This window comes from Cygnus atratus, chromosome 12 (assembly GCF_013377495.2).
Source record: "Cygnus atratus isolate AKBS03 ecotype Queensland, Australia chromosome 12, CAtr_DNAZoo_HiC_assembly, whole genome shotgun sequence".
In the NCBI taxonomy this organism is placed as follows: domain Eukaryota; kingdom Metazoa; phylum Chordata; class Aves; order Anseriformes; family Anatidae; genus Cygnus; species Cygnus atratus.
Window position 1 is genome coordinate 7,900,695 of NC_066373.1, and position 27,933 is coordinate 7,928,627.

Sequence of the window (27,933 nt, forward strand, 5' to 3'; positions counted from 1 at the left end):
TTCAAGCTTCAAAGATGCAAATTGCCAAGCACTGGAAAGATATTAAGATTTGCATTACAATGTCCCAGGGATAGAAAGCAAAGGACACAGAATCTGTCTGAATCTGTAATGCAAATACTAGCAAGAACACAAATAGGAATTACGAAACTCTTTCAGAAAGCCTGTCAAAGCCTTCAGTATGTATACTTTTGAATTTTGTTGATTTTTTCTTCAGGTATGAATCAAGCTCTAGTGGAATTTGCTCTTTCTCACAAATTCCAGTAAACATGAGAAAACCTTGCTTCTTTAGCAGCTCTTAAATTTGCAAGCTTTTGTAATTACGAATGGTGATTTATAAATCAGCAGATTCACAATTTGCTAATCATAGCTACTATATCATTTTTTCAACTGCTTTTCATATGCTTTATAGAAATGACAGCACCCCAATACATATAGTCATTCTTAATCAGACTATCATATTGAAAATTTACTCTGCATTGTCTAAAACTCATGCATTTATGCTGGAGAAAATCTACTGGTGAACAGTACCCTACATACATCATCTACTGTAGTAGAAACAAAATGATTATTGCTGTCAAAATTAATACATGAAAAATCATTATGTTAGAGTCTTAGTTATGAAGTAAAGCCAAGGGAACTGGGGCAAAAGGCTAATTGCCTTAGTGTACAAAGGAGGCCACAGCATACAATAAATAACAATAAGGAAGATCAGAGATGTATATCATAATTTTCTCTTTAGGATAACAGATCTAATTTTAGATAAATATACATAATTTTATAGTACTTCTAGAGTGCTGTCCTCCTCACTGAGAAACAGAAAATAAAAACTTCCAACAGCCATTCTGTCTGGCCTCTTTAATTACAGATACAAGTTGAATATTAATTACCTGTACTCAGGTACTTTTTTTCAGTGCAAGTCATGCTTTTTTTTTTTTTTTTTTTTTTTTAAACACAGAATCATTTAGAGTGCTCTGTGCTACATATTTAAAACCCTCCATGCCAGTGTTATGAGTTATATTCATATCCTTCTTTGGAACACAGCAGGGGAATCTGTTCTGTTTTCCTTCCCCCAAAATAATGAAAATGAAGCCTGCAATTACTGTTTCATTGACTTGAATAGCTAAACCGTGTTCTAGATATGCTGTCTTTCTCCACATTTCTGTGTATAATTGGGTGTTCCTTCTATTGTGTATACATAAATACCTCATCTTGCATACATCAAGATTGTGTAAGCATAGAAAAGGTAACAGTTGTAGCCTTCTCTACAGCCCAAATTTGGCATTTCTCATGTTAAACAGTACTGATGTCCTTGATAAGTTTCACTGAAATCATTATTCATTGAGCAAAGAGAGTTCAACAAGAGAAAAGTTGGAAGATTTAGCCTCTTACACATCAGGTAATTTAAATAATAAGCTGATACCTTTTCTCTGAATAGTATTTGCCCAGCTATACAGCAAATGAAATAACAGAGAAAAGTATTTGATGAGTACTCAGATGAGATTTTTTGAAAGTTTACATCACCAACAAAGGAAATTCTGATCTACTCTTCCCTTTTGGAGCCAAGGAAGCAAAATCTGTATCATTTGAGCACGTGAAGCAGTGGCTGGACTCAGGAAGCCCAGACAAGATTAATGCATGCCCAGAACAGAAAATACTGCCGCGGAAGTCTCCACAGTTGTCACCTAAATGGCGCTTCTGAGGGACATGGCTTATACACCCCTACACTTATCAATTCACTGGCTTAACACCTCATCTGCAGATAAAAGAATCCTTGAAAATCCAGCATGTTCTCACAAAGTACAATCTGGTTGGGTATTTGTATGTGCAATAAACATTTTTTTAAGAGATATAGTTTACCTTTCTCACTCTAATAATGCCATCCTGAGTTTGGGCATCTGTAGTGATTTCAAAAATATCCATTCCATCTCCTTCAATAATATCATAGGATGACTCAGCATTTTCTCCAATATCCAGGTCATTTGCTTTCACTCTTCCTATAGGTTCACCAAGAGCAACATCCTCCATTACTGAGAAGTGATAAAGACCTTAAGAATAAGAGGAAAAGACCAAACATTACACTTGATTCCGGTATCTGTTGTGTGCTCTTCATTTGTTTATACTACCTAAAAGCAAACTTGAGATGTGCAACTGATACAAATCACATTTACATGGGTTATTTACTGAAAGCAGCAAAACATGTTCTTTACATATTAATGTTCAGTTTACTGTACATGAATGTTCTTTTCACTGTAGTAGCATCCTGCCTCCTGCTTGCATAGGTTCCCACTGTTGCTGAACGTAAATATTAAGCTACTTTCAACACTGCAAATATGTCATATGTTGCCTACTGCAGATACTGCTGAACTTATCTTTTTATTTACAGACTTGTAGCTATATTTTTGATGGAATTCAACCTCCAAACCTTAGCTTTTGCTCTGTAGAAAACTCACCTACTATGGAAAAGGTGCCATTTACAACTTTAGATCTTTACTACATTTTTGTCTCTTATCTTTTTATTTGACCTGTTTTCGTTTTTTTAACCCCTTTCCACCTCCCTTTTGTAATAAGAAACTCCTCAATAAACATTCAAGGAAAATCACCAACTTTAAGTTGTAAAGGAAGCGATAATTTTTCACTGTATTTATTACTGTGTTTCCTATTTGTTTATAGGTTTAGATTAAATCCTGCTACAAAGTACTATTCAAATCCTCAGCATTTTTAATTTTTGTAATACTTGCTTCAAACCATGTGACCTAAAATGTTTCAAAAATCTATTTTGGAATTCTAATATTTTAGGTAAGCAGTTTACTAAAAAAAAGAACAAAATACCCATTTTATTATTACACCTCACAGTTCTTAGCATCACTTTGAAAACAGAAGACACGTGCATGTTTTACATCAACAATTCTTTATGGAATGCCTATCTTTTTTAGCTCTTGGTAATTTACCCTGTTTGATGCTATGGTTAGTATGTGACCTAAGCAACTGTGATGATACTTAGTAGTTAAAACAGTCAAAAAGGAACTCAAGGTTAGGTGATGAAACTGGTAAAAACAATATAAATATTATATGACAAAGGGTGCTGGACTTGTTCTTTTCTTTCTTCACAGTTGTTTTAAGACAACTTGTAGTTTTTAGTGTAATGCGCAGCTAGCAGTTTTCTAAAGCCAAAATATTCTGGTGATTTTTGCAAAAAATTTTTTTGCTGAAACTATCTGTAGGCCAATTACAACAGCTACAGTTGAAAGTATGAAGGAAAACAAGAGGAATTCACAAATCCCTATAGTGATTTTTTTTCCCTTTAAGCTTCTAGGCTAAATTATTAGAGACAATTTGGGGCCATCAACATTCCTCAGGAATATTCCCAATATCTCACAAACAACAAGCAGGTAAAGCAATCCTACGGAAAGTGCCTGCACAGACTAAATTACATATTCGTAATTTATACTGCTGTCCACACTTTGTGGCTTGACTCTCCAGACACAGTTGATTGCATTTTCTGGTTGATATTTTTTCTCAGATTTATTAATGTAGTTTAGAAAATATTGTAAAAATGTTAATATTATGATGCAAGTGACTCTTTTACATAAATTGCTCTCAAGTATTATGAATTGTCCTGTCAAGATGTTATAGTTCAGAACTGACCAAAAATCCACATTATGCTTCTTTGAAATCCTTTGGTTTTTACAGCAATGCACGGTTCTTCTCAGTATAATCTATGGTAAACTGCCAGGTTAAAAACTTCAATGACTTATAAAATGACTCTAAAATGATTTTAAAGAGATCACAGAAGTAGTGAAAGTTCATCTTTTTCATTTCCAAAACCCAGGAGGCTAACACTTTTTGAAATCTAACCATAAATATACATTTCTGTCCTGCCTGGAAACAATAAACCGATAAAACACACTGCTTTCTGAGTTCATTACAATTTATTGTGAAAGCAGCATGTATTACACCTTATGAATTTCTATTTCATTCCAGTTAGGCTCTATTGTAAGTTTGATCCTTTCTTATTTTCCTTTCCAGGCAAATGCCAACTGTGCTTTAACAGTGTAAAAAATGCTACAGATTTGATCAGCTCTTGTATAAGGTTAGAGTCATGACTAATCTGCAATGTTAGGCAGCATGCTCGGAATACTCAGTTTTAAAAGGCAGAATTTGTAATAGAATCCAGTTTAAATATTTACTATGGCACATCCTCATTAAATGCAATATATACATAACATAAAGCTATAGCACATGCATTTTTTTCCTAACGAAATTGCATAATTGTCAGAGTTCTAACAGGGTGGTTATTCCTAGATGGTAGTTTGAATTCTGTGCTGGAATCCACTAGCTGTAACAGCTTCAAAGACAGCAACCCACTCTTTGTTGAAGGAAAACTAATCTGCATTTTCCACATTAAAAATATATTTCAGGGATTTGTGATGCAGTCTTCCTCAGCCTACCCCATCAACATGTCACTATAACCAAACTACAGGAGAACAGATATGAGTAAGCTGCACAGGGAAAGCACAGTTTCATCTCCACATGCATTCACTCCTGTGCTTCCTGCTGAGACCTCCAGCAAATGTACCAATTAGTACCAGTTGTGTTGCTGATTTTCTGATCAGCTTTTTTCATACTGGCTGGCAAAGACTTTATGACATAGAAAATACTGATACAAATACAAAAGCCAGGTAAGCTGGCAGAAGTAGGTGCGTAGTCACAAAGTTAGAGCTACTGTACACTGCAGGCAAGAAATGTCCCTCTGTGTTCTGGTGATATGGTTCAGCCAGGAGTCTCATCCATAGATATTTACATTATTAAGGGACTTGTCATCCTGTGTTGGAAAATACTACTGTACAAGTGCAAGCCACGTGTTCTCAAAGTCAAAAATGCATGCATTTCATATTTTATAATAAGAAAATCTTTTATTGTGCATAGAGTGGTTATCTGTTAAAAACACTATGCTGAGGTAATAAAATATTTTTTTTTCTGAATAAGCTTTTACCTCTGCTTATTTATTTTATAATTCTTTGTATATATATATATATCTGTATGTGTTTGTATGTGCTTTTTCTAGACTATGGGGAAGTATTTATCGCATGCTGAGTACTAAGACACCTATTTCTCTCTTTGTGTCTTCAGAACAGGGTAAAAGTGGATTTTAAGTGATGCACATGTGTAAAAGAAATAATTTTACATTCGGTGCATAGGTACCTTGTTAGAAACACATGCTACTAAAAAAGTAAAAATGACACAGTCAAGATGCAAACTCTCTCCAAACCTAATATAGGCTCTTAATACCATATAACAAATGTTTTCAGAACAAGCTGGATAAAAAAGTAAGTTTCTAATAGGGTATTAGATTGCACCTGTTCCAAACAAAATCGATCCAGTCATTATGCTCGTCCCATTTCTTTTTTCTTTTTGTCTTCATCTTTGAAATAGACTACAAAGCTTGTAGAGAATCTCAGCAGGATGCCAAATCATTTTAACCTAGCCCAGCAAGATATCCATTGGAACTACAGTAGTAAATATGGATTTGGAATTAAAGATCAACAATTATCTAGATATAAACTTATTTTTCTTTGTTTTCTTCACTTTTACCTAATTAGTCAAACCTTTATTTCTTTTATCAGTTGCATATGTCTTTTAGCGGTGGTGTCCTCTGTCTGCAAGAGATGGAACACATACAAAAGCAACTGAAACTAGCACTTAGAAACAACTGCACTGAAAGCAAAAAACAGCCAAATAAAAAAATGAAAAAAAATCCCCAAGCCCTTTTGTGTGGATGTACAAGAGATAACAAGGAAGACAGAGGGCTTTCTACACTGCTATGGGCATAATTCCCTCCTTCCTTAAAGCTCTTAATCAGGCAGAGGACTATTAATCTTTCTCCAGTAGCAGCTACAGATTTTTAAATTGCATTACAAACCCAGGCAATATGATGATAAAAAAAATCTGGAAATAAAAAAAAAAAAAAAGAAAAAAAAAAAGAGGTATATTACTTTCTTATACAGGAGAATGAAAACACATAATGACACTTACTCTGTGCAAACTTGGGAGGATTGTCATTAACATCAGTGAGTGTAATTGTCACTGTTGTAGTTCCAGAGAGTCCACCCATATGTCCTCCCATGTCCTTTGCTTGGATGACAACAAAGTATTCTTCTTTGGCTTCTCTGTCCATGTTGGGAAGAGCTGTTTTAATTATAGCTAGAATAAGGGCAGGGGGAGAAGATTGTCAGATACAGACCCAAATTCATTTTTGCAGGTATTTTTATGAATATAGGTTAATATTGTTATAAAAACTGAATGCTAAAGATCCAGCCTCTTAGTACCAAGGAAAAGAATAGACTAAGATTTTCAAAACAGTATATTATTGGTCACCTACCTTGATTTAAACAAAAGTGCAAGCAAATCACAGTCAAAAATAAGAATGATTCCTACCTGTGATACTTATTTCTTTTTTCTTGATAAAGAATTTGGTTTCTTTCTTACCTCCCACAGAAATCAAATGTTTTCCCATAGAAATAAAAAATTAGGAATTGTAATGATGCATTCTGCAAATAACTCCATTGTTATAAATAAGGTGACTTATAAAAAGGGTGTTAATGTAGAGTATTAATTTTTTTCATTCATAGACCTGATTAAGGTGTCACTGAAATATTATTTCAACAGCTTTTGTATTAAGCCTACCATAACTTTTTCTCCATTATTATTTTTAGGCAAACAGTTTCCACTGTTATTTTATTTTTAATTAAATAAAAAAAAAAGTAATTTACACAGTTAAATCAGGCCTAGACTTGTAAAAAAAAAAAAAAAAAAAGCCACATTTAGTATTCTGCATTTTACTCTAAGAAAAGTTAACTAATTCAATAAAGTGCTATTTTTCTGAGGCGTGTATTTTAATTTGTCTATTAATGCATGAAACACTCTATCCCTTGGCTACAGTTTGAAAGATAAGAGAAAAACTAAAATATCTTAATAAGTGTCTACAAAAGAATTACGGTTTCTGACCTTTAAGGTATAAAAATTTGAGGTATCTCTGGGTGATGACACTAACACAATCTGTTATTTCAATATTCCTATCTACTGTCTCAACCATAAACCATTTACTAGAGGCTAAGAGGCAAAGATAAATTCAAGTTTCAATTTCAAACAAAATGAAAATGTAAAAATGAAATGTACTCTTTTAATTACTATAACTGGAGCTGAATGTTTTTAAATATTGAATATTTCAGAATTATATGGGTTGTTACCACCTGTATTTCTGTGTTCACTATCTAGAGGACTGAAATCAGCTAAAAAAAAAATAGCTTCGGTATCTCTTATGAGAAACTCTTATGAGAAACTAACAAACACAAAAAGGCTCCATCCTTTCCTAAAAAATTAATGTGATCAAGACAAAAGACAAACAAAGAGAGTTATGCACAGAGGGTTTCAAAGATAACCAATTGTTTTATTTATTTCTTTATTCACCAGTTCTCCAGTTGTGCTCACAAGAAATACTGAAATTTTCAATCTATTTTTAGAAAATTTCAGATCACCAAATTCTAAAAAAAAAAATAAAAAAAATAAGCTCACCAAACAGTAATAGGCATACAGCACATTAATTCAATCCGTTCTACTTCAATTCAAGCCAGAAACAAATTGAGAATAAAAACAAACTCAGTTTCAGCATGTTATGATGGATGAAAATGATATGCGCCAAACAAGAGTGTAGTTTAAAAGCAAGAGATGAGAATTACCAAAGACTAATGTAAGGCGGGTAGACGCTTGTTGGAAAATTGTATTCAGAAAAGTTATCAATGGCTTACTGTCAAAGTGGATGGATGGAAGAAGTTGTTCATAGGGTTTGTTCTACGTCTAGCATCATTCAGTATTTTCTGAATGATGGAAGACAGGAAAAGCTTATCAAGCCTTTCAGGTGACACAAAGTTGGGAGTAACTGCAAATACTAGAAGAACAGGATTACAGTTCAAAACAATTTTGACAGATTGGATAGCCTAAAAAAGCAGGATGCAACTCCGTTTGGCAAATAAAAAGTATTTTGTGCGGGTGAAACAGTTAACTTCACAATTACAATAGAGCAGGTGACTCATGAGATAAAAAAATGTGGAGTCAAAAGAGTTGAATATGAGTCAACAGCATTTTGCTGTTAAAAATGTTCAAGCATTTTCTGATGGTATTTTAGCTAGTATATTGTATGGAAGAATGGTGGTTATCCCTTCAGTCCCCACACACTGCTGGAACAGTGTGTTTGATTTGGGGTATTCCTCTTCTGTATTCAAACTGATGAGGAATGTCCAAAGCAATGAGTAAAATAGCAGAAAGTCTGAGAAAAAATCTGGTTCGAGTAGGTTAGGGAACTATGAGCAAAGAGTCTGCAGCCAAATATCCAAAACGTACTGGGAGCTACTCTCCTTTCCCAACGAGAGTAAGAGAAGAAATGATGGACCTACGATGTAAATGACAAAATGGGTTAAGTTGCAGCACAAGAGATTTCAGTTAAACATTAGGTGAATGCTTTCTACCAGAGAAGGTTAAGTACAGTTAGAGAAGGCTGCTTCTAGAATTTATAATATTTCCATCACTAAAAGTCTGTGGGAACCTATTATTCAAATATCTGTTGAGAATGGGAAGGGGTAGATCTCATCCTTTTTGAAGGTAGGGTTGCTTACTGCATACTGCTTGAGGTCCCTCTCTATATTGCCTAAAACTTCTCTGTGTATTCTAAAATACTTTCCAAACCTTAGGCCTGTGAAAACTTTTGATGGACATGTAGTTCAAGCACTGGAAAGAAACCTGCATCATAATTTGGCTACAAATCCTCTGACTAAAGCTGGAAACCTAAGGAAGTGGGCTGCAATGTAAAGAAATCAGGAAGTAACCTATTTCTTCAAAGTATGAGAACATCCCCAAGGAAGTTCCTTTTATTTATTTATTTATTCTTTTTTGGCTGAGTTGCTTTTCCTAAACAGCTATTGGTGTCACACTGCTCAACAGCAAATAAAACAGCTGCAGAATGGGATTTACTTTTACAGTGGTCCTAAATGCACACAGTGAGCAATTCACACAATCTGCCTCACAACTTGAATCGGTAAAAATGCACCCCCGTGGACTACTTTCAAAAACCTATTTGGAAGAATATACACTATCTCAAACTGAAAAAGATCAGGGGAAAAGAAGCAATGTTACAAAGGCTATAGCTGATGAAGAGGAAGAAGAGAAGCAATAAAAAATAAGGATCTGTTTTCCATTTTTCACTTCCCTTTTTTTAAGGATCTCTTTATGGTAACACTGTAACAGTACACGTAATAATTGAGAACATGGACCAAACCCAAGCAAGCACTATGCAAAATTGGAATCTGAACCTGAAAAGCTTTTCTTGAGAATCTCATTCATCTCACATGTTTTGATGAAGACTTCCTGCTATTTCAACTAGCATGCTTTGGAACTTTCCCTTCTTCATTTTGGAAGAGCTAAGTAATTGCTTTGATCTTCCTTCCACACTAAAATCTTGGTGGAGATTTTTATTAAATATAACAGCCATTTAGGACCCAAACTACTGCAAAATCAATCTTGTAATTTCTTCAGAGAGCTGTGAGATGTATTCTTTGTACTCCCATGAAGCACAGTGACTTCATTGATGTTTTAGCAGCCCATAAAAAATGTTCACTTGGAGACCTCTGGAAAACCCGCACCATAATTCCTTAAAAATGAATAGATCACTACTAACTTTCTTGAAAATTAAAGAAATTCTAGTCCTTTGAGAATGTCATACAGGCATACTGTTCCACTATTTTTAAATTCAATTTACCCTTCATATAAATCATAATCTTTTTAATAAAAATTATTCCCACTCCTTACTAAGTTTTAATGCCTCTAGGACTTTTATTCTAGCAAGACAAGAAAAATAGCTGTAGAGCTGTAGTCTCTATCTAAGTTGGCTAACTTTATAGAAAAATTAACAATTACAAGAGTATCTGAACTACATTCAGATGTAGACGTATTTCAAATCAAAGCCATTAGCCACAGTAAAAATAATCTCTGGGTAAGGAAATGAATGCTGCGTTATATAATTACAGGTGGAGTGATTCTATGCCATTTTTTATTTTTAAGAGAGAAGCTAACAGTGTGCATATTTTATTACCATGTTTATTTTTTTAAATTGTATGGGGAAGACGGCACTATCTGCCTCTCTGTTAAACAAAAAGATGAAGGTCGAATGTTGTTCTGTTAAATCTCTATAGTTTCTTGTGTAACCTACAATCTATTATATCTACTTTTTCAGCCCATATTACTTCCATTTACATGGTTTTTCAGTTCTTGCTTTCATTTTGAAGTAGACCTTGCAAGCTTGCCTTTGTGCATAAATGAACATTACCTGTCTTTCACTAGATATATTTTTCTTGAAGAATATCATGATCAGATAACACCTATTATAATACTACCATTTCAATTCAGATGAACTTGTATCTGGGTTTTACAGTAAGGAAAAAAATGCTTTCATCTTATACTAGAGACTTACCAGCCATTCCTTTTTCTCTGGGAACAAGTTTTCACTGGAATGTGAAAGGGTCACCCTCTCACCAGCTGAGAATGAATGCAGTAAACAAACATTTTGCACTGCATTTATGAACCTGTTTCCTTATGATTTTATTTGTCATGATCCTACAATACTTATAATTCTACTAAACACTTCAGAAAAAGTAGCTTTGGACTCTTTTTCAGATATTTCCAAATCTAGCTGTGTAGCTCAAATTCCTCTTTTCTAATTCAGTCTCTGGAAGCACAACATTATTTAGATATGTATGCCCAGTTCTTCTACTCAGCATGAGAAAAGTTGTTGCTCTATCTCACTAGCTTTCTAAAATGATGGAGGTATTGCTCTGAAATGCAAGAAATAAATGTGGTATCAGCTTTTTTCTTAATACTACTATTACTAGATAAACTCTAGAAACAGAAATTACTTTTTTTTCAAATGCCAGTCTGTCTTGATCTTAAGTGAATCATCTTTACCAACTACAGATTGTCATAACTGCTTTCAAACCTCTCCGCAATGATTTTATACTTTCTTTATTAATCAGAAAATGCAGCTTTTGCCACTGCTGCAGGACCCAATCCTACATACTTTATCCATAATGGTTGCACTTTATACTTCTAAGCAAAAAGCAAGAACTGACCCTCGGGTCTGCTGCACTAGCGGTTTGTCAGTACAACACTCTCTCCTAATGGGCTGTCACCAAGACAACTCAGAATCACCAATGATTCTCTGTACAAACACCTCACCACAACTCCTAAGGTTGTACAGTATACTTAGTACACAATGGCAAAAAAAAAGGTTCATACTAGTTTGAAAATATACTCTATTTTCAGCATTGCACCTAAGCACATCAGGGACTGTACAGACCGAGCTGAAGGTGCTGTACCCAAGTGCTAGTGACTGAGCACAAACTCCAGAAATTTAGTATGTGCTGGAGCTGATTCTGCTACACTGGGAACGATACTGCTATCAGGGCTACAAACCTATCTTCTGTCTGCTACTGCACTCACCTGCCTTCTTGCCTGGGAAATGAGTTCATACACCTTATTTGCTAAGACAGAACAACAGAACAACATCTATCCATCCCGGTTCATGCCTCTTACAATTATTTCAGTTTCAAAGATAAGTTAACTGTAACTGAATCTGTAGTAATTAGCAGGAATATCACAGCAGCACTGGTTAATAAAATGAGTTAGAAAGCTGTAGTTCAATCCAGGCTGTGACTAATGTTGAACAGGTTCCTTCTCTACACCAATCCCACCAGGGTTTAAATCTAAACTATTCAGAAACTGAACTATTTAGAAAGGGTCTGTTGAACATGAGTTAGTTCTGTTCTTAGAAGCTCATTACTTTCCCTTGCAGTTGAATGTTATTTCCTGTATCAAAACTGTTTTCCCATCTCTCTCTCATTTGAAAATGCTACCTTGTCATTTTATCATGAGTAATTACAGAAACAGTCCCTGTGCCTCTCTTTTATTAACACCTTTCAAATATTTGTACAGTGATTTCATATCCTCCTTTAATCACCTCTTATCCAGTTTATACAAATTAAGTTCAATCAATCTTTCATTCTAAGTCATATTCTTCAGTCTCTCTCACCTTAGTTACACTGCTTTGAACTTTCTTCAGTGCCTCAGTAGTCTTTTTTTTATGACGATGTGTCTCACCAGTACTACATACAGTATTCTGGGGGCAGTTTGTGCTATTACTGTTGCCCAGCATTACTAATAAACTGGACTTTAACAACTTGGTAGAAGAGTGAGTGTATATCTTCACAAAAATGTTTGTAACCCAATAGTTGCTGTCACTTACCCTCATTACCTTACTGATTTTTATTTTGCTGGACTGTATTTTAAGGTCTAGAGGGAGGAAGGCAATAAAGACTGTAAATAAAAATAGAAGATTCAGAACCAACTTCAGCTGAATGCCATTCTCACTCCTCTCAGGCCTACTCTTTCATGTTCTGAATTTCAGAGTCACACAGTGTCTCAGGTTCAACACTGTGTTCCAGAGAGTGCCGCATACTGAATCATTAAAAGCTCTGTTGGTTACAGCATGTGGACTTTCACTCGGAAGTTAAAGGTAGGCATTGAAAATGAATCAAATATTCACTCTCCGAAGAAATATCCACAGGCTGTTAGGAGAGACTTTAGTTTTCTAGGCCTCCTTATTCTTCTGTTTTCATCCCAGCTTTACTGACTTGAAATTTGGCCATTGTACCAAGTGACCATAACCAAGATGGCAGCATTTAAAAGCTGTTCTTTTTCATATATTGCAAGGGTTTATGCTTGAGTAATGCAATGCATTTTCCAGTGCAGTAGGGCATTTGGTATAATTCGCCTTGTTCATATATTTCAGGTGTGTGTAGGAGTGACAGTACTTAAGTAAGTTCATGTGAAATGTAAATAAATGAGACGCATCTGAAAATGTATTTTCTTTGCCATTCCTATATTGTAGAACACCGTGTCACTTCGTATTATATTCCATTATGATAATCTTATTTTAAAGCTGACAGTCATGATTTAATATCTTCAAAAAAGCTTAGAAGTGAGAAGTATACTTTAGCTGCTTCTAGCAGTCTTAAGGAAGCCCCTCCCCAGCATTTTGACTATCAGTATTTGGATTACGGGACAATATATACAACTTGTATAATGCTATAAATGACACAAATTATGATGTCAGTTTTAGCAAATCTGACATCAGTTACTCAAATATAATGAGTTATGGACTATACTGAACATTGCGAGTTCTGTTACTAATCTGATGCCATCACATGGTAAGTTTAGCCTTTCATAGAAAATCTGATTCTGTTATCTTTGTAATGTATTATTTATGTTGCTGTCTATCCAATGAACCTATGGTCATATTAAAATTTACCTATGAAAAGGGAAAAAATATTCAGAACGGATCATGCCATCAAAAAAGCATTTACCCTAAGCCATATTCAGAGGACTGAATGAAAAATAACTTCTGAATTACCTTCTTTCATGTGTCTATAACTCATATAGAAGAATTTGCAAACTAGAACTGCAGTAGTATATGTATTTTTCATCTAAGGTAATGGAAAACTATTGTTTTATGGGTCACTTAGCAGAACTTTTTCCTGTGCACCCAGTATTATAGAATTGTTTCAATAAGGAGGTCGAGAGTAATGTCAGTTTCAACCAAGAGTGTAATTCCAGTAATGATTACACCTAGTTAACATCAAGTTAGTAAGAAATAAAAAGCAGAAGAGTAAGAAACTGCTTCCTTGGATTTGGCCTCAAGTGTAACAGCCCTTTCTACCACAGGCATGAAGGACACCACAGGCTTCTTACACCTCTGTTCCCTTGTTTTGATGATGCTCAGAGTACTACGGAAGGCATGATTCGGATTATTCCTGACAGTGAGTTCTCACTGTACCATTGAAACAAAGCAGTGACATAAGACAATCTTTACTCTGAGTCAGCAAATGAACAAAATTATAGGCAGCATCTCTGGCTGCTTTGGTAGCAAATTTGGTAGCTACCAAGATCTAAATATAGTCTTGATTTCTACTACACAAATCTAATAAAAGGCCAGTCACCTAGAAAAATAGTTGATAAGCTCTAAGTAGCTATGCTTCAACACTTGAAACACTCCCCTGAATGAAGGAAAATATTTACATTCTTCAGTAGATCACGTTAACATAGTCTGTTTCTTAACATAATAATTCCATTCTGGGGAAGACACAATTCTAGACACAGTATCTGTGATCAGAATCAATTCTGTTTCAAATATATTGGAAATATTTTCCACTTACCAAAGCTGCTAATAAAAAGTAAGCCCAGTGAAAATGTAACTAGAGACAAGCATACAAAAACAAAAACAAACAAACAAAAACAAAACAAACAAAAAAAAAACAACAGCTAACATGCTTGGAGGGTCACCTTCAGGTTTGTTTTGTTTTGGACAAGATACTAATCTACCTAACTCTTCTACTCCAATTTCTACACTTTCACCATAGTACCAAAAATCCTCCCCCATGGAAATTTTAACTGGGTTCCTGTGTACTACAAACAGATGTGTAATGGGTATTCCTGAATAAGCTTCTACAAGAAAAAATACATTGGATAAATGTAAAGAAACAATCAAACATTTAAATACTTTCCGTTTGCTTTGGAAACTTTCTTTTTTGTTAAAATGCACCTTCTACTCTATATGCCCATGGTAACAGCAATACTGTCCAAATTACAGAGAGGCTAAACTAGCATGCATTTTTTATGCACCACTACCTCTAAAAGGTGAAATATTCAGTGCCACAAGCTACTGCAAAATTGTAGCTATCTTAGCATAATACTATCGTCATTTTGAGACTGCATGTAACAAACCATAAAACTCTCTGCTATGTAATAAACATTATCGTACCCTTGCTCTGAAATTTTTGTATTACCAAGAAATGTGCTGCGTACTTACTTATGTTTTTCTGAAATCAATACTTCTCCTCAGAAGAAGAACCACAAAAGGCTGCTGCCTTTTAGAGATGTCTTTTTCACCATGCACAGTATATGGCTGCAGTTTCTACAGGAATACCTGCATCTGGTTTGCTTAATGACTAGATTTTTATGTATGTTTGTTGCTTATACATTCTAGATAACATACATAGACAGCTGGAGGGCTCTCTATATTTTGACATTTAATATTGCTAGTAGATTCCTTTTTCTCTAAGTGAATGAAGACATCACAAATTTTGCACATTTTAAAACATTAAGCACTACAATGTATAAACCCTTTGAATACCATAGAGACAGCCACATACTCTCCAGATTTAACTAACTATCCTTTGGCTAGCTGTAGGAGTAGCACTGTAGTTATACTGCAGATGAAGACCGTTACATATAGATGGCAAAGACAGAAAGGATGGCCTCAGTACATAAACTCGTTCAGTTGTAATGATTTAGAGAAGAACGTAATCGATGCCCTACATAGATCTAGAAAAATAGGGAATCAGAAACCATTTATTCATTCAGAAGCAGCACCATAATATGAAGCCACTTACCCAGGGACTGTGGCAAAGCCACAGTTGAATTCTTTATGATTAAATTCTCTTTAGAAACTAACGTCATTTTCATGGTAACTGAACTGCTACTGAAAGTAATATTTATAACTGGAAATGAAGGTAGGAGGGGGAATTTAATGCAAGTGAAACAGGAGAAAAATCATGATTTTCAGGTTCACCAAAAAGCTTTGGAGTTTTCTCTGGCTTTCATGATAATGGAAATCACTTTTCTAGGTGATGAATGGTTATTTCATTGGATTAAGAATAACGTTTTAATGCAATACAAACAATAAACCTGAGTCAAATTAAACAATTTTTTAGGTCTGGAATAATTTCTTTCAGGCTATTTCATGTGAAAGAACTGGAAAATCTTCTGTGTAGCTGGAGAATATACTCCATCTCAGCTGATGGGAACAGGTGAGTACTATCAGTACTTCATTAACTTTCCCTTGCAGAAACAGAGAAAGAGCCTATAGCTAATCCGCCTCTAACTGAGACAGCCACAACAAATCATTCCTGCACAAAATAATTTGTAATACAACAGAAAACAAAATCATGTATTTTTATATCTAATGGTCAGGGTTCTGTTCAGAGTTTTATTTCCATGTGACTTTTGACAAATCAGTCAGCATAAACTAAGGGGCTTCACTGATAACACCCCCTTGGCATACTTATTTTTGAAATAAGCGGGTTTTTTTCACTGTACCGAAAATTTATTCTTTGTAGGACTGTATTTTACATTCACCATAAAATCAAATACTGAATTACATTCCAGAGATTGTTTTCATTCTCAGAACAGTTTTCCTTCAACCAGAAGAAAATAATGTAATATATGAATCCCATTTATTGATCTACACTATTTATGTCAAGTCCCTGCAAGCCAGGGCATTTCTGGGAAAAGAAAATTATTTTTCCCATGCAATCTCACTAAAAAGAATTAACAAGCTTCCAGACTTTAAAGAGTCTAACAGTTTTCTGTTGTTCAGAAAGCTTTGCACATTTGATCTATCAAAAACATCCTTTAATAATTCTCCTAGCACTTACTTCATAATCTTGTTAATCAGCACGAGTACAGGAATTTACTCCTTTATGGCCGCATAAATTCAGGTGATTTTTTTGTATGTTATAAAATTATAGTTTTCTTCTCCTTACAAGATCACAGCTGCTTGATTTACAGTGATTAAAATCTACATCAAGTAACAGGTGAAAGAACATAAGGAATAATCCCAAATCACTTTAAAAAAACACTTCTCAGAGACAAATAAATGCATTTTCTCTAAGTGTGACATATGTATAGCAAACAGGAGGAAATGCATTTATTGGCACTTCTTTCACATGACTCGCTCAAGATCTTAAAACCACAGAGAAATAAAGTCATCCTAAATGCACACTAATAAAAGTTCATACCAAAACTCAGTATCATGTTCTTTCTTTCCTTGATTCATCCAGTCAGGAAAAAAAAAAATCATTTTTTTAAAATGAAAACACACAATATACTCACTGAAATTCCCAAGCTAAACTGTACCTTCTTTAACTGGAAATACTATAGTCTCATATCAAAAATTACATTATGTTCATCAAATTCCTCAGGCTAAGTCTTCCAGTCCCTAACCAGTTATAAGTCACACAACACTTCCACTGCCTTCAGTTTCGCTTCAGTAACTTCTGTAATATTAGTGTTACCATTACTTGCATTACCTTTAATACAGATTTTTCTTTGTCTTTTCACATGTTCAGACTCTGATGGGATACATGTGAGATGTGTTACAACTCAGTAATGCTGACAGACACCTCCTTATGTTCCCTGTTTATTATATGGAACATTTAAGAGGCACTGCGTAAATATAACCCGGGGATTCATATTCAGTTACCTACCTGTATGTGGTTCAATGGAAAAGTAAGGCTGTCCTTCCAGAATGCTATAAACCAGCTTGGCACTATTTCCATAAACTGGATCATCTGCATCTGTAGCTGTTACTTTAGTAACAAAGGTGCCTAAATAGAAAGAATATATAACATTAACATTAACACTCTTCCTATAAATTTGCATAACTTACTCAAAAATAATTAGGAACAAAAATCATTTACTTGAAACTCTGAAGAAATTTGTGAGGTATAATAACAAATAAAGAAAATAACAATAAAAAATAAAATACACAATAGTAACCTACAACAGTATTTGTGGAACACAAACAAAACATTTTCCTTCATGATGTTATATGCCAGCAGACAGAATTTCTGGGTAAAGGAAAAACCTTTTTAGAACCTGTATCATTTACTGTAGACTTGGAGCATTTGCAAAGGAATCATATCAAAGGGATATGAAATACAAGGTTAATGATACTATATTATATGTTGCATTTAAGATTTGCAGAATCACATTTGAAAGAACCTTGCCAAGTTACAAGTGACTGCATGGAAAAGCAATAACAAAAAAGGATTCTTTTTTCTTCTCTTGGCTTGCAGCCGTAACAATGGTTTGATGTGGCCACAGTGACAGTGTCAGGACAGCTTCTATTGTCTCTGAAATCAGTACCTGCCAATGAGGGGTCCATTGCCTACTCAGAGTTATAGTCTATACTGTGTCCAAAAAAAATGGTAGAAAATTTTAAAGAAATTGCCCTCTTCATTGTTAGGCAACATAGCATTATGCAATTAGAAAAATCAAATGAAATTCAGTAGGTTCTGTTAAACTTTCTGCAGAGACTTTTTTTTTTTTTTTTGGATGACTTAAAAAATATAACAATGACATTAATTAGGCTAGCAATAAAGAAAATACCTAAAGAGGGTGAGAGTAGGAGAGAGGTTAAGGGCTGAATTATGTTTCTCATGTTCAAAAGAAAAAGAATTATAGCACCCACCAAAATGCTCCCCCTTTCTAGATGTGCCAATAAAATTAGCCTCCTCTTCCTTCTCACACTTTGTGCTGCTGAATCCAAGTTACACCTCACTTGAAGAAAGGAACAATAAATTAGATGCCATCCCATATGTGATACTGAATATGAATGTAGAAGTCAGTGCTCTCTTCAATTGGATCCAAGCTGAAACAGCAGGTGATGTACTAGGTTTCTGTGGGAGTGGCAGCTATTATGAAATTTTTGTTTTGTAACCTACCAAGGCAGATGTTCATGCAGAACATCATACAATGGGACAAGGCTGGAATAAGATAAGGCTCATTCACAGAACAGTGAACATTTTTGTTAGTGTGTTTTACCTAGTGGCTTCTCTGTTTTGTTTCCATGATCTTCTCTATACACAAAGGAAAATAAAGAAGCGAAACTGTTGACTTCTTTGAGATTGTGTTTGATTTGCCTAGCTGGCTCTCATTTCAAAGGACTTCAGAAATAATTACATTGCTTGTTTAGAAAGATTTGATGTATAACATCTATTCTTTTTTTATTTCACTAGAGAATTCCTGAAGACTTTTAGAGATATTTATTTCAAGATTTCAAAATTTAAATGGGTATGCTGATTCTTTGATAAACACATCCTTTATCCCAAGTGTTCATTAGACATTAAAGTTGAATACGCCTTAATAAAACAGGCAATCAGTGTCTAGCATTGCTTCCAATCCTGATGCTCTGCTCTCAAGACTTTTTTCTTGTGATAGAAAATAATTTAATCACTTACTGTGGCACCAAGTTTATCTGAAATGTATACATACACAAAAACACATACATAACAGTCAGTATTGCCATTCACTGTTTATATACACAAAAGGAGGCAAAAAATAGCACGACCTTCTTTCTGTTTTCCAGGTCACCTGAAGTGTGACTATAATCTTGTCTAATAAAACTAATAAGGGAAGGGAAAAATAAAATAGGAGCTCTCCCATCTCCTAGAATCAATTTCTTATACTGCTAGTCTCTCACCCTCTGCACTTCATTTCCAACCATCATAGACAGTTCTGAGGTCTCTGAAATTCACTAATTTGCTCCCAACAATCTTATTGATGAAAATTGTTTATAAAAGATGTAAGCAATCATGAAGCAGAAATTAAAGAAATGACTTCCACTACTGAAATTAGATAGTTAAGCTTTTACATAGCTTAAATTTTATCACCTTTAATTTCATTTTTTTGTTTTATGCTATAACTCAAGTCTTCTGCAGGTGTGAAACATGCCACATCAATATGTTCACAATGGCAATAAGTATATAAAGGAGCAAACTTAGTCCCATCTGCAGCTGCAGAGGATGTTGCTGCCTCAGTGCTGCTCTGGTTCCACCGCAAGATGCTGAGGGTCCAGAAGAAATAGTAACCTGTGCCACTCCCCTGAGGGACAGGACTCATTTCAGCTAAGCATGAACAAAAGATCTGGAGAACTGATAAAATCCTGAGGGTGCAAAGTAATGCAGAAAAAAGAAACTCACAGCCACCACAGCTATTACTTAGGCAACCTCCATAATGCGGCAGAACTCTCCAAGCTTTGGACTAGAGTTTTGGATTATCAATATTTAAGTAGGATTTTACTGCACTACAGACACTGTAGTTATAAACCACATGTATATTTTTTACATGCATAATATGCTTAAAGTTTTAAAGATAAAAATTTAGCATTCAAAAAGCAGTAACAATCCAGGAAAGAGCATTTATGTAGTAAATGCTCTTTGAAAGATAATGTTCTGGGTTCAGCCCCACAAATAAACAGCTAAGGTTTCTGTTTCTGTTTAATTTTGACTGCATTTGGCTTGTGTTTGTTTCTTCATCAATGCTACAACAAACTCATTTAGCTAGAGACTATAAATTTGAAATGGTGCCATTTTTACAAGAAAGCCACTATTATAGTCCAAGTCACTGTTGCCCTAATTACAATAATATGCCAATCTTATATAATCTGGTCCAACAACATAATCACTGTTTCTTTTTTTTTTTTTCTTTTTGCACTTAATATTGCCTTATGTAAAATAAACCCATTTTTTAGACAGATGAGGCAAATTTTAAGATGTTCAGTTAAAAACTGTCTGCATTTTCTTCTGAGGTACACTTTTGCAATGCTAATGACCCTGTGATTAAATATGGACTGCAAAGAGATTCAACAGATTTTAATTAATGAATATTTCTAATGCGATTTAGCCATTAACCATTGCTGATTGTTTTACTCTGTTAGTGTCAGATTTCATAGTTTCTCTTTGCAACAGGCTAGCAATCAGGGCCACAATTAACAAAAAGGTATTTTAATATGGTTAGGTAAGAAAGCCTGTGTTTGCTGGCAAACTAAGATTAAAAGCCTTCATAAAAATAAGATGTGTGTGCTCAGCTAGTGCTCTTCCGTTGTTTTGGCTGTGTTTTTATGTGCAAGTCAGGGTACAGATTCTGCACATTAGTCAGAAAGAAAAATGCATATGCTGCCACAGGGAGTAGGAAAGCAAAGATTTTTTGGTATGGCAGTGAAATGTGTGTACTGAAAAGAAATCAAACTTGTATGTTTAGAGGATGTAACACATAGTGACAAAAATTTACATGAATCCATATTCAATGAAGCAACCATTTTGTTGAAAGATTGCAATAGCTGGTAAAAATAAAAAATGTGACCATGATGCAAGTTTGTGGGACTATGTTTTCTCATTTTCCCTAGGACTTCTGTTTTCTTTGCTTTTCTGTGGTCCATTTTAGTCTCCTTCACTCTTTCTTTCCTTCCCAAATTTTGACAGGCTGAAATCTCCGTTTCATTTAGGAGATCTGATTACAAATCTGACAGGGCATTAAGAGTACATTTGCATGAAAAAGACCTACCATTATTTACTAACTGTTTTGTTTTTCTAAGAGGATCACTGTGCTTCAAAATCTCTAGCTAGATTTTGAGTTTGGCTGATAGCAACCATGCAGTCAGAAGTGGTCAAAGCAAAGCATTGTTTGTATTCAGCAGGTCAGATAAGCATTCTTTCCAAAATGAAGCCTTTTCTTCACTGTCCTTCTTTGCTATAATCTCACAGGTAGCATGACAGTTGTTGTCATGGTAACTATTTTTTATTGAATAAAACTGCAATAATCTCATAAAAACCTGTATAACTTCTTGACATGTAAATTATTACTGCCTCATTATTACTGCCTCAAAGCTGGAGAAAGTTATTCTTATTTGTTTTTCACTGTGGCTGATTTTTTTAAATACTAAAACATAGTTTTAAGCTTCATCATCCTATATTCTGCATGAGGACATTTCTTAAACACAAAATCTATGAATTAGAAATTTCAGTAGCCAAAGAAGCAAAACGTATATGGAATAGAAACCTGTGTAATGCACTTCAGAACTCGTTAACATATGCAAAATACACACACACATAATATTATGACAGGTATTTTAAATTCCATAGCTTGATGTGTATGCAGTTATATATTTGAAGCACAAACTATGTGAACATACGTATATGTGGGTATGTTGTATGAGTGTTTTAGGGCTCTTTTGAAGATCATATGTTATTTCACTCCTTCCTCCTGTATCCTTCAATGTGCTTATATTATTATTAGCAGCTATTTAATTTCAAAGCTCTAAAGGCCCAATACATGGATCAGATCTCACAATGCAAGTACTCTCCCCAAAGATTCTGTGAGCCAAGTACAAGGAAAGACAAACACGGACAACTGAAGAGAGACGAGGAGATGGCAAGAGGCTGGAAATCATGCCGGGAAGCAATGTCATCAGCATGCAGTGGTGCTGCTGCCTGACCTGCCTGCTCTCAGCTTACCCACGGTGCCTACGGGACACGGGCATCACGGAAGAGTTTTAAGGATTGCTCTGAGAACAAATGACAGAGGTCTTATGTGGGTTTTTCAGGAGATCTTCCCACACTTAAAAGAAAGTATGTGAAAAATAGAAAGGTGTTTGCTTTTCAAGTGTCCAGTGGACACCTTGCAGTGATGGAAACTTAATGGAGGAGGAAGAGGCACCCTGAGCATTGGTAACAAGTAGAGTTATGGGCCAGAATGGTCCACTAACAAAAAACGGGCAACGTAAGCTTGACATGCTTGAGAGAAAGGAAGCAAGGATCTGTTCTGTTCTATCTACAGTAGAATCCTGTACACATCCACTCCTAGAGGGAGAAACAAGAAGGAAAATTTGTGTAGTTTACAGGTGTAATACTGATATGTATGTGATGAGAACCATATAAATACATAGATAGATACAAGAATTCACTTAATCTTCTGCAAAGAGGAAAACAACAACAAAAGCTTCCTTACAATGAGAAATTGTACAAGGAGGAATAGCTCCCCAAGGGAAATAACAGAATCCTCCTCACTGAAGAGTTCACTTTATTGCACAGGATGCTAGATAATGTATTCTAAGGGAAAACCCTAGAAAGACAGGAAGATTAACTAATAGGGTAATTTGTCTTTCCCAGCTGTAATTTATTTGACTCTAAGTAGTGAAATACTGTGATGCTGTCATGATCTTGTTTATGATGATTAAGGTAAAGGAGGAGGAAAAGAGCTTTATTCATACTATTCAGTTTAGGCTCAACTGGCTAAATCAGAGCAGAAACCTAGAGCAATGAGGTATCTGTCCAACAGAGGAAGAAAGAACTGCTCTTTCTTTCTTGGTTGACCAGAAAGAAATCCAAATTACATTAGCCAGCTAAAGTAAATGCCTACATTTGAGTTGTATGACTACTCTCTTATACATACGTACTCAAAATAGGTCATACCAACCTTCCAGGAACTTCAATCACGTAAGCTCTCACACCAACATGCAAGTGCAAATCTTGCAGGACTTTTCATTTACATTGTTTTCCCTATATGCAAACCTATGTGCACTTATATACTTATATAGACGTATGCACTTTCTGAAATAAACTGCATTTGATATATTTCATGATAAATTAAAAACTAATCTAAAATATTCAAGTAACAAAGTATTATTTGTTTTACTTTTTTTTTTTTTTAGTAATATATAAGCAGTAGTATGTAACTCACAGAAAAAGAGAGATTTGAGAACTCAGTACATTACAGACCTACAGAAAATGGCAGATACTGCCCAAAAGAAGAGAGAGACTAAAACATAATTTGTAACACCTCACCAATCTGGCTTAAAGAAGGGAACTGAAAGAATCAAACAGGAGCAGCTTGGTCAACAGCAGGAAATAACCGCTACAGCAAAGTAAGAAATACCACGCAGGGAAATGCAAGAAACTGTTTCCACCAGGAAAACTTTTATCTTTTCATGCATATGGGGAAAACAAAGTCAGGATTGGCTCCATAATCAGGAGAGGAATCTGAGTTGTTTGTTTCTTCTAAATGTTACATCTATCTTAATACAATTTTTAGAGTAGATGGTTTAGAAAAGTTAATGAAATGTTTTTAAAATATTAATGTGCAGCATGTGTATAAGTCAAAATCTCTGAACAACTGAATACCATACAACACGTAAGACAACTCTGTCTTTGGATTGCTCAAATGCCATTTTAAGGACTTTTATCACACAAGGCAAATGGGAAAAATATATTGTATGCAAATGTATAAGAGTAGAAGTATGAAAGGTGATTGCTATGCATAGGAGAAAAATGCTTTTTGTACAGCCTACAGACAATGGAGCAAGCTGGCAACCTTCAGCATTTTACAGCTGTATAATGAGGACTGTGGGAAGCATGACTATGAAATCTAATAAGCTGCATATTTTACAATTTTTTGTGCATACACTAATTGTGTTAGGAACTATGACGTTGTCTTTTCCACATGATCTTTAGGAAAAAATGTTTTACATAGGAAATACATACTTCGATATAGTGATATAGATAATCTTTTAGCAATTATCCTTGCTGATATTACTTACTGCTTGGATTTAGCTCACATGAATCTAATAAGAAAGGGCACTGTTTTTTCAGTTTTAAGGCTGGCAGTTTGTTCTTGCTACAACTTATAAAATGGTGCCATTAAAGAGCCTGCAGGTATTCCTTTATAAATTCCCCTGGGTGGCTGTTTGTTAGGATTACAATATAGTCTCTAACATCACAGACAACAGTAGAAGGGTAAAATACATTTTATATTCAACTTAAAGAGTTATGGTTTCTTTTCACATTACTTTTTATTCTCCCTTTAGATACCACCTTCACTATGGAATATTAATTGATATTTGTGAGAGATTTGGGAAACAGCTGTTTTTTTGTTCAGGACTTTTGGAAAGACTGCTCGTCTCTAATTAATTGACTATTTCCTCAGCATTCATTCTGTGAGGTCCCTAGGCAAAGACAGTAAGATTGGATGATCATTGTACACTATATTTTCAAGCTGAAAAAAGTACTTAAAGGCTTGTTGATTTCAATGGAAGTTTCAGGTTATGCTCAGGTGTAATATATAAAAATATAAATAAATGAATAATAAAGTGACCCTGGCTGTTTACAGCAGATATTCTTTCATTTCTAACTTTCTGTTGTGAAAAGAGCAAATGGCTGGTATAATCTTGCAGCTTTGATATCTGCTTGCTTTGTTTGGTAGGGTGAAGCCTATAATGCCAGCAACGATAATCCAGGTTGCAAAAGCAGACTCTGAAATATTGGCCCCTGAGGCTGCTGTGGAGCAAGCATATGGCAGCAGAGACCATTTGGGCCCCAGGGAAAGGGTACAGTTGAATCAGCTGCCCAGCAGTACTGTAGTGGCTGATTCATGAGAAAGCCGTATTGACATCAGCTCCACAGGCAATTGCTTATCTGTATTCATGAAGAAACATTATGTGCTGCAGATTCAGCAACTAAACAAAGACAGAGGTACCAATTCAGGGGAGGGGTGACAGAAAAAAATGGACTCTGAATTGGATCTGAATCCCATTTTCCCAAATGTCAAGAGTGTCCATCAAAGAAAAGTTTAACTCAGACCACCTGAATTTATAGCGCTTGAGGAGTACTGGTATCCAGCGTTGTAAAGCTAAATCTTTTGTGTTATCAGAATGATATAATTTATACTAATAAAAATTTCTTCGAGAATACTGCTACACAGAATATAATTTTCAAACCTAGAACTTTCTACCTTATGGTTAGAACTTCCTACATTTCCCACAAGCAAAAAAACAGAGAACAGTCCATAGTTCTGTGGCATTTCACAGAGCCCCAGTCTGGCAGAAATCTTTACTGGTCTACTACCTCTCATCTATCTCTTTTCTGCTTAGGCATTATCCACCGGCCAGCAAATGGGCTCATGTCACAAGCACAGCTCTCTGGAAAAATGAAATGGCATGCGTTCAAAAACAACAATATAAAAACCCTATCATTGTTTTAAACATTTTTCTTCAAGATTCAGAATTTGGAAAATTTGGGAAAAATCCTTGTGAAGAGTGGATTTCAAGTTTTAACCAAAAGAGAAAGTATCAGAAACCTAAGTCAAAGATTTATTTTCACAAAAATCACAGAAGTATGACCATCCACTCAATATGTACAAATGAAAGCAACCACAAGATAGAATTTCAGATGCAGAATACCAGGAATAAACTGACTACATGAAGACAAGAATCATCTGAAAAAATGATTGTAGGACAGATTCTTGTAGATTACAGAGGACTAGAGAAGCATGTACCAAAGAATACCAAAATTCTCTCTGCTCTGGCATCACACGATAAACATACAGCTATGTCTGTCTGTCTTTCCTCATCCTGTGAAACCAGAGCACCATCAGAAGATGTGTTCCTCTACAGGTAACTCCAAAAGGAGCTGTGACTTTGATTCGGATTCAAATGGCTTTTCCTGATGAGTTAATGGAAAGAAAAAGGCAAGTTCTGTCAAAAGCCATTACACATTTATAGCTCCATACTTTGCGCTGGTAATTTAGGATTTATTTCTAAGAAATTGACTGTCTTCCTAACTTGAACATTCAAGTACTTGCTGCCATCAGTACTAGGTATTTTCAACAATTGCATTAATTTTAGCAATTTTGTATGAAGTCAGTGAAATAGCTTGGTATATTCAGGACAATATATAGGTTGGTAAAACTAAAGGGTAATATTACAAATCCCTAAAGACAAACATCATAACTCCATCCACGGTCCTCAAGCTCATAAAGGTCATTTAAAAACAATAAAAAGGTTATGACATTTTTGATCAGACCTCATGAGAAATGAAGAGTACAAAAAAAAAAAAAAAAAGCAAATACTTGGAAATATGTTTTTACAAGTCCCAATAACAAGTCATATTAGGGAGAAGACTGTCTTGATATTGAATGTATCCTAACCAATTACCTAAGGTTACTTACAACCTCGCTTTTGCAATCATCTCAGTCACGCAGAATGTACAGGTTTTAAACACATGCAACACTCCCTAAAGAGATCCTAGTGTAAAATGCTCTTCAGGAACACAGTCCATGAAGTTGATTATGCACAAGATGAACAAGTAGAGGAACAAGACCACACCAGGATATACATTTTCCAACAGCTGTTACATTGTTGTACATATTTTACAACATCTGCTGCTTTTTTCCTTAGCTTTTGCACTCGCTTTGCATTTACCCTTTGGGCTAATTTGTAGTTGACCCCAGTAATACAGTCCTTTTACTCTACAATTTTGTGACAAACTATCATTGATTTAACAGTCATGCTCAGTGCCTTAAAAATCAATGAATACATAGAGAAAAAAAACAGTAAGAGTGTGGTGGATCTTGATAACGTTTCAGGTCAGGTTTTTATCACAACTTCCCGATTTATCAAGTTGTTTTATCACCATTCATATCAGACATTGCATGTTGATTTCATATTCAGCAGATTTTGTGCTCTTTGCAAGCATTTTGTAAAAGAAATAATATCTTTGGGAGAATGGGAAAGAAAAACTATGCTGTGTACAGTGTGCTTGTACTGTACAACTGGATGAAATAACTGTTCTGCTGTTGAAAAAAACAACAACAAATGATTGAATGATTTCTTATTTACAGTGGTGTAATCAAGGGTAGGCTTTGGTTCAAAGAAAAACATTGCTAAGTAGAAGTGCTTGTTTCAAAATTGGAAATTGATATTCTGATTCAACTGAAAACCTAAACTCTTTAATAAAGACATTCTTGCTAAGTAAATATTTTTCATGAAAGCATTTAAGGACAGAAATATTGTTCTTAGCTTTTTCACTTTGTTAAAATTTTCAGGTGTTAAAGGTAAAAGCATTTCTAGAGCAATGGCACATAATGGCACTCATGTTATGACTTCTTTTTTTCTGACTGACAGGGAAATTCTTAGTATTTGGAGATTATTAAAGTTTGCCTCTTTACCTTAATTCAGGCAAACTATGAGATAATTCTCTTTGCTTATGGCTTTTGTTCTTTTTCCATCTGTGCCCTTTCTTATTTCACTAACACATTTGTCACTCTACTTCTGTCTTCCCATCCTTCAACATGATGCCAGCTGTCTAAACACCCTTGTCTTCACTAAGAAGAAAATCAAGAAATTTCACTCCTCATTCCTCTTTTCTATTTTCCTCATTT

At 34.9% G+C, this 27,933-nt stretch overlaps 1 protein-coding gene across 2 annotated transcripts in view; it reads right to left on the reverse strand.

Annotated features, from left to right (window-relative positions):
- The window catches only part of CDH8 (cadherin 8), a 130,429-nt gene that overhangs the window by 58,784 nt on the left and 43,712 nt on the right, over window positions 1-27,933 (reverse strand). Inside the window, exons 3-5 of one of the 2 annotated variants that reach the window (XM_035543337.1) lie at window positions 17,427-17,546; window positions 6,034-6,201; window positions 1,858-2,045 (exon numbers count right to left, since the gene is read on the reverse strand). In XM_035543337.1, coding sequence (XP_035399230.1) covers window positions 1,858-2,045; window positions 6,034-6,201; window positions 17,427-17,546 — 476 coding nt within the window. The remainder of the gene's footprint in view (window positions 1-1,857; window positions 2,046-6,033; window positions 6,202-17,426; window positions 17,547-27,933) is intronic. The other variant, XM_035543338.1, reaches the window with a different exon arrangement.